The sequence below is a fragment of the Aplysia californica genome, unplaced genomic scaffold (assembly GCF_000002075.1).
Source record: "Aplysia californica isolate F4 #8 unplaced genomic scaffold, AplCal3.0 scaffold00004, whole genome shotgun sequence".
NCBI classification, from domain to species: domain Eukaryota; kingdom Metazoa; phylum Mollusca; class Gastropoda; order Aplysiida; family Aplysiidae; genus Aplysia; species Aplysia californica.
In genome coordinates this window covers 3801886-3809783 of record NW_004797274.1, presented here as the reverse complement: position 1 = coordinate 3809783, position 7898 = coordinate 3801886, and the positions used below count along the sequence as shown (strand labels likewise).

At 43.0% G+C, this 7898-nt stretch overlaps 1 protein-coding gene across 1 annotated transcript in view; it reads left to right on the top strand.

Moving 5' to 3' along the window:
• Nucleotides 1–5589: 5589 nt before the first annotated feature.
• The window catches only part of LOC101846104 (deoxyribonuclease-1), a gene marked incomplete in the record, with an annotated part of 11661 nt that continues 9352 nt past the window's right edge, over nucleotides 5590–7898 (top strand). Inside the window, 1 exon segment of the mRNA XM_013080040.2 lies at nucleotides 5590–6559. Coding sequence (XP_012935494.2) covers nucleotides 6390–6559 — 170 coding nt within the window.

The following is a 7898-nucleotide window of genomic DNA, read 5'->3' as shown; positions in this document are numbered from 1 at the left end:
ACCCCACAAGGTATATCCGAACGTATCACTGTCGTGAAAATGGAAACCAAAACTGGAAAGGCTCACTTCATCAACGCCTACGCCCTAACCTTAACAACAGAAAATGAGAAAAAAGTTTTACGAGGAACTTCAGGATGCAGTCAACAACGTCCCAAAAGCAGACCAACTGTTTCTCATGGGCGACTTCAATGCAAGAGTAGGTACTGAAAACAAAGTATGGCCCACCTGCCTTGGACCTTTTGAGCAGGGGGAAATCAACGAGAATGGTCAGAGACTCTTGAAATTCTGCACAAATAACGACCTTTGCATCACTAACACCTTCTGAAGTGGCAAGGACAGACACTAGGTTTCTTGGTGCCATCCAAAATCAGGCCATTGGCACCAAATCGACTTCACCATCGTCAGAAAGAAAGATGCCAACATGGTAAAGAAAAGAAGATCCTTCTACAGTGCAGACTGCAACACAGACTACCTTTAAGTTATAGCTAAAGCAAAGGTAGTCACAAAGAAAACACCAAGAGCTGAAAAATAAAAGAAACCTAAGATCACCATAAGAAATACGAAAGACCCTGCGTTAAAGGCAAAATTTCAAGAAGAGCTCCAACATCTAGATAGCTCATCCCCAGACAACATGAGGAATAGCATGAGATCAACCATTTATAATTCTGCGTCGATTACCTTTGGAATAGAAAGACTTTGCAAAGAGGACTGGGTTGAAGCCAGTGCATCAACACTCGCACCACTGCTCGAGAAAAAGCGTAAAATCCTGATAGCACGCAACACAAATCCAACAGAAACTACAAAGCAACAACTACGTGCTGCTAAATCCGACCTTCAAAGAAAAACCAGAAAGTGCGCCAATCGGTACTGGGACAAATTAAGCAAGCGATGTAGGTAATATCAGGAAAATGTATCAAAACATCAGAGGTGCGGACCAACAGCGAACAAAGTGGCACCTCAAAGGTCTGCGTCAGGTGAACAGCTGAAAGACAAGAAGGAACAAATGGAAAAATGGGTGGAATATTATTCAGACTTATACTCAGAGGAGCGACATGTTGATAGACAGCTACATGAGGCCATTCCTCAGCTCTCAGAAATGTCAGAACTTGATACAACGCCAACAGAAGAACTCTCTTCTGCAATCAATGAACTCGCTTGTGGTAAAGCAGCAGGAAAGGACAACATACCTGCTGAAGTGCTGAAAGAGAACAAAGAGAACCCTCCTCCCATATCTGCTGTGGCGTCGGTGGCCTAGTGGTTAGGCTCTCGGACTCGCAACCGTAAGGTCGTGGGTTCGAATCCCATCAGGGACCCGACGTTGTGTTCTTGGGAAAGGCACTTTACACGAATGTTCCTCACTTCACCCAGGAGGGAATTGGTACCCGGCTATAGACATCGAAAGATCTTGTCAGTTTGTTAGTGTTTGAGCGCTTTATCAGCTGCTTGCACTGTATGTCTCCTGAGAAGCTGAGAATGTTTCGGAGTGTTCTATGGTCTGCTGGGGTAATAGTATAGTGTAAAGCGCATAGAGCCTGCTTTTGAGCGAGGATATGCGCTATACAAATGCTATTTATTATTATTATCTCTACAAGCTACAAACGACTTGTTGGAAGAAAGCAGAAATTTCACATGACATGAGAGATGCCAAAATCACCGCACTCTATAAAACAAAGGGGACAAAGGAGATTGCAACAACTGTAGAGGTACAGTAGTCTCCGCCTAAACGCACGCCATACAAAAGCACGCTCCGCTCAAACGCACGCTTTCGTCATCTGACGGGTTTTTTACGATACAATTTAGACGTACAAACGCACATTCATTCCCTCTAAACGCACGCTCCGGTCTGAGAAACACGCTGACAGGTAAAGCTTGACTAAGGGAAATTTTCACTACGACTACTGTACGATCTGCACAGCGTGCATATGACAAGCCTAGAAAACCGGATATTTGGTGAGACTGCCCCTTACGCCGAACAAAGAGAGTGATGGACAACATTTTCACACCCAGCTTTCTACAAACACATAGGTCTAGGACTGGTCGGTGAAATGTTGGGGGGTTGGGGGGGAGCTGAAACTTTATTTGATTGGTCACTGGAAATGCATCTCTTTGAAAGAAGGTTTCTGACTGGTGTTTGAGTGACTGCGTGTTGACTAATGTTTAATTAGACCTAAGCCTATGATGTGCAACACGCGTGAATGCTCATTCGTGAATTTACGGTAGGGGGTGGTCGCTTGGAAAGTCACGTGGCTGGGCTGTCGTCTCTAGATCTATGACTATCACCAACAATTTCGTTTTAGGCTATTAAGGTTCCCAACATTGTATGGTGCATTCATTACATCGAGTCTGTCTTTCTGCCCCCCCCCCCCACACACACACACACATTCAACGCCTTTGCAGTCTTCGCCGCAGTCGGGGAATCTTTTACAAAACAGTCACGGGTCGTCACATTATCGGCCCAAAGCGACCCCCACCCCAAAGGGAGGTCACTAGAATATCAAGGCAATGAGATGACTGCATCCCTTCCTCCCTTTGCAAAGGTTCATGTAAACGCACGCTCCGTATAAACTCACGCTACGGAGCCCTCCCGAGCACCGTGCGTTTAGGCGGAGACTACTGTATCTCACCGATAGACATCACTGGAAAAGCTTTCGCTAGGATCATCCTGAAACGACTTCAAAAACTAGCGGAAAGATTCTTACCGGAGAGCCAATGCGGTTTCAGATCAAACCGCTCAACAATGGACATGATCTTTTCTATTCGTCAGCTACAAGAAAAATGCATGGAGCAACAACTGCCATTACATACTGCGTTCGTCGATCTGACAAAGGCTTTTGATACAGTCAGTAGATCAGGACTCTACACGGTGCTTGGAAAAATTGGCTGTCCTCTAATACTGCTACAGCTCATTATCTCATTCCACGAAGAGATATGAAGGCTACCATTCTGTTTGACGGTTCAACGTCAAACATCTTCAACATCGATAGCGGATTAAAGCAAGGTTGTGTCTTAGCACCAACCCTTTTTAGCTCTTATTTTGCTGTCTTACTGCAACACGCATTCAAAGAGTCACCAGGGGATGTCTTCCTCCACTGGAGAACTGATGGGTCGCTCTTCAATCTTGCTCGACTCTAGGCCAAGACCAAGATCAATAAAACAACAGTACGAGACCTTCTCTATGCCAATGATGCTGCTCTTGTTGCTCACAGTGAATCAACCCTACAAACAATGATGGACTGCCTATCAACAGCATGCAAGGTCTTTAGCTTGGTCATCAATGTTAAGAAAACAGTCATCCTTACCCAAGAAGGTGCAGAGCAGAGCCATATATGGCTGAACGACAAGGAACTTGAGACAGTGGACAAGTTCTGTTACCTGGGGTCGGTCTACCATCAGCTCTACTACATCACTAGATTATGAGATCAACATCAGGATAGGGAAAGCAGCAACAACTTTTGGAAGGCTGACAAAACGAGCGTGAGAAAAAAGATTAACCATTAAAACAAAGATCAGATTTACGAAGCATGTGTCCTCAGCACACTCTTCTATGGATCTGAAACATGGACCTTGTACAGCAGACAAGAAAAGCGCCTCGACATTTTCCACATCAGAAACTGCCGCAAGATATTATGCATTTCGTGGCGTTACAAGGTTACCAACGTAGAAGTGTTGGCACGGGCAAACCTCCAGAGCATGACAACTATCCTCTGTTTAAAAAGATTGACATGGCTGGGCCATGTCAAGAGAATGGATGGCAACCGGATTTTGAAGCAATTTTTCTATGGAGAACTTGCCCAGGGAAAGAATCCAAGAGGAAGACCAAAACCGAGGTACAAAGACACCTGCAAAAACAGCTTATCTAAGCTTGGAGTACATGATAGCATCTGGGAAGAAATAGTCGAGGACAGGAAAACATGGAGGAAAATGATAAAGGAAAGAACTATAATTCTAGAGAGCAGCCTTAGAAACAACCAGGCGGAGAAACGCCAACGACGAAAGGAAAACAGCGGAAATACAGAGCTTCGATCTACGCCACTGACATGCAAGCACTGCGACAGAATCTGCGCTTCAAACATAGGAAGAATTAGCCATGAAAGAAGCTGCATGAAGGCAACCTTGAGACCATCTTAAGCTAAATTGACCGTCTGCATAGACGAAAAGAGCCTTACGTTTTTTGTCACTCATCATTTAAATGCTGTTTCAGGAATGTCTTTTCTTCAAAATTTGTGTTGTCTGCCAGCAGTTAGAATATTCTGATCCAAGCCAAGAATTTTTATTTCTTTAAAATATATTTCAGTTTCTTCATCTTTGAGATTGATTCTCTCTCTCTCTTTTTTCTCTCTTTCTCTCTCTCTCTCTCTCTCTCTCTCTCTCTCTCTCTCTCTCTCTCTCTCTATCTATCTATCTATCTATCTATCTATCTATCTATCTATCTATCTATCTCTCTCTCTCTCCCTCTTTATTCTCACTCACACTCTCTCTCTCTCTTTCTCTCTCTCACTCTCACTCACACTCTTTTGCTTTCTGTGCTGAGAGCATTTTGACAGCTTGCCGACGGTATGATTTATGTGATAGGGCCGATTGTTTTATAATAAACACTGAATGAAATACTTACCTTACTTACTTACTTTATCCGTCCTCCCGTACCTCTAGGGCGTCGAGGGTAGAAAGAGCTTTTTGTCTCTAGCAAGTTGAATAGCCTGGCTGGGTGGTATATTGTATGTTTTCAGGTATCCTTCATACCCTCCATCAAGGTCTTCCTTGGTCTTCCTCTTTCCATGTACCCTGATAATTGTTTTTTGGGTAATATGGTTTTATGCTTTACTGGCAAGATGTCAGATGTCCAAATCACCTGATTGTTTGAATGTAGTGGAGGACAGGTGTTGTTCACATCATTTCTCTGATCCTATTGTTTCAGATTATGTCCCGTCTGGTTTTGTTGACCTACCAGCCTAATGTATTCTATTCTTACTCAAACTTCCCAGGTCAAGATGTTGTGGTTGTTGACCATCACAGTTCTGCTCCCGTTCAGCTGCGCAACTCTGAAGATCGGGTCGTTCAACATATACTTGCTGGACAGTAAAGTTGTGGCCGACAACACCTCTCTCCAAACCATCGTAAAGGTGCGTACACACACGCAGTCATAAACACACAGTCGTACCAACATTGCCTTGTACATAATGTATTGTATTCGTTGTCAAACATACAGTCTTTATACACTGTCTTAAGCATACTGTCGTACCACCACTGTAAAAGACATACTGCCGTACATACACTATGGGATATGCACTGTCTTTTTTACTACCTTTCCAAAAAAAACACTGTCTTGCACACACTGTCTTACACTCACTGTCTTATACACACTGTCTTACACACACTGTCTTACACACACTGTCTTATACACAATGTCTTATGCACAAAGTATTACATGCACTGTCTGAGATGCATTGTCGAACATGCATTGTCTAACAAAGATCATCTTACATTACATGTATATACTGTCTTACATACATTGTCAGTTGGTATCATGCTGGAGTACGTAGCTCGTGGCCCTGGTTTGAATCCCTGGCTAGGTGTTCTTGAACTCGGGTCTTTTTCTGGAGTTTTCAAGGCTCGCGACCCACATGGCTCGGTCCTATCGGAGTCGGACGTTAAATTCGATGGTCCCGCCTCGATGGGCGTTCAACCCATACAGTATACAGTTACTTTTACTGGTACAACCGCTGCCGTAAAAAAAACAAGATGCGCCCTTCCCGACATAGAAGACGGATACAGCATCATTCATGAACATCAAGTTAATTTGAGCGGGTGGCCGGGGGGGGGGGGGCTTCCAGTGGTGTAAAATCCTACTTCTTTCCTCCTCCTCGACTATTCCACCTGCCTGCCTGCCTTACGGTTTTCCTGTATCAAAATGATTGTCATTATCTTGATCTGCTTCCCTTTACTAGGACTGAACATTTCGTTCATGCGTCTATGTCATTGTGTTGAATGGGGTTCCGTGGCTGGGTAGTTAGTGAACTCAGGTTCACAATATGGCCAAAGTGTATGTCGGTCACTCTGCCTGTAGGTGAGTGATCACTGAGGCGCAGTCTTGGGCAAGATACGATAACCCAAGCTAAAGAAACAACAGGGCGCTGCACAGTAGCAAACCAGCAATGGCGTATTTATTGCCTATGTTTGCTGATATTGTGTTTCATCCACGCATGTATGTATCCGTGTTTTTGTGTATGTATTATACAATATAAAACAAATTTCCAAAGGGGATCAATACACTTTACTTTATATATCATTAAATCTTTTTTTCTTTTTTTTTTTTTGGTATTTATTTATCTACTCGATGGTCCCTGTTTGTCTTTCATTTTCCCCTTGTACTAAATAACTTTATCGTGTCCATGTTGGCATTTATTAACTCCTTTCATTCATTCATGTTTCCATGCCTTTCATTTGTCACCTTCACTACGTTCTCTGTCCTTTGCCAGGTGTTCCAACGTAACGACATCACCGCCTACCAGGGCGTGAAGGAACCTGCGGCTATGAACACGATTCTTGGGGAACTCCAGAAGTGAGTCGGTTCTTCACAAGACAAGATAAATAAGATAAGATACGCTACTGGAAAGGATAGATAGGATAGGTTACAGGGGAAGATTTATAAGAACAGATACAGAAAATGATAATAAATAGGATAAGTTAAAGGAAAGGATTTATACAAAACGATACAGAAGAGGATAGACAAGAAATGATACATGTCAGGATACTTAGTAAAAGATAGGCCTACCTGAGAAGTTAAATAAGATAAGTGGCTCAATGGTTAGGCTTTCAAACTTGCAACCGTATGGTCGTGGGTTCGAATCCCGCCAGGGGCCCGACAATGTGTCCTTGGGAAAGGCATTTAATTACCTGAATTTTCCTAACTTCACCCAGGTGGGAATGGATACCCAGCTACAGACAACGAAAAATGTTGTCTGTAGTGTTTGAGCGCTTGATCAGTGTTGTGTCGGCTATCTGTTGTTGGTTGTGTGTCCGTTCATTGCGTCTCTGGTTACCGATCCCCTAGGAACTAGAAATGTTATGACCCGTAGGTAATAATCTAAGTTAGGAAAGTTCATGGGATAGAAGCCATGGCTCGGACTGAGGGTGAGTCGAAGCGTATACGCGAGGAAGGAAGGAAGCAGAAACTTTTGTTGTGTCCTTGTGTGGGTTCATAAGGGTATGCGTCGGTCGCCTGATAAATCGTTTCTTTGCATATTTTGATAGTGCTCGGTGAGATACATATCCCTGTAAAACTATTTTTCAATTATCTCAACTCAAACGTGTAATCTGATGTAATAAGAATATCGTGAATAAACACCGTGCCCCAAAAGTCGCCTGATGAAACCGTGAATCCCACACGGAAAACCCCTCTGTCACATAATTAAAATGTGTATTTCCTAGATGCAGGACTGGTATTGTTTCACAACGACTGTCAAATTCTAAAGTGTAATGTGTGTGTCCTTCTAATAGTGGTTATACAATTTTGATCTTGCTCGTTCGCCAAAAAAAAATTAATTAAGAATTTTTTTAATTGACGAAGTCAAGTATAAATTACAAGTATATTTCCGTGTTGTATCACAACCCAAACTTGTTTGACATTGAAAGCTCTTTGATTTGACATCAGAGTTTCTTAACGAGAAAGGGAATTTTGAGAAGCCGAGCAATGTGAACCATTTTGGGCATCAAAGAAAGCTACAGAAAATACAGCACAGAAATAGTAGAAGAACCAGACTTCAATGAAGAAAAAGTATCATTCAAAGTACACGATGCGTTGGAACAGATCAAAGGTGTTTTTTAACCTCCGAGAAAGGAAGAGAGGAAGAGAGAGAGAGAGAGAGAGAGAGAGAGAGAGAGAGAGAGAGAGAGAGAGA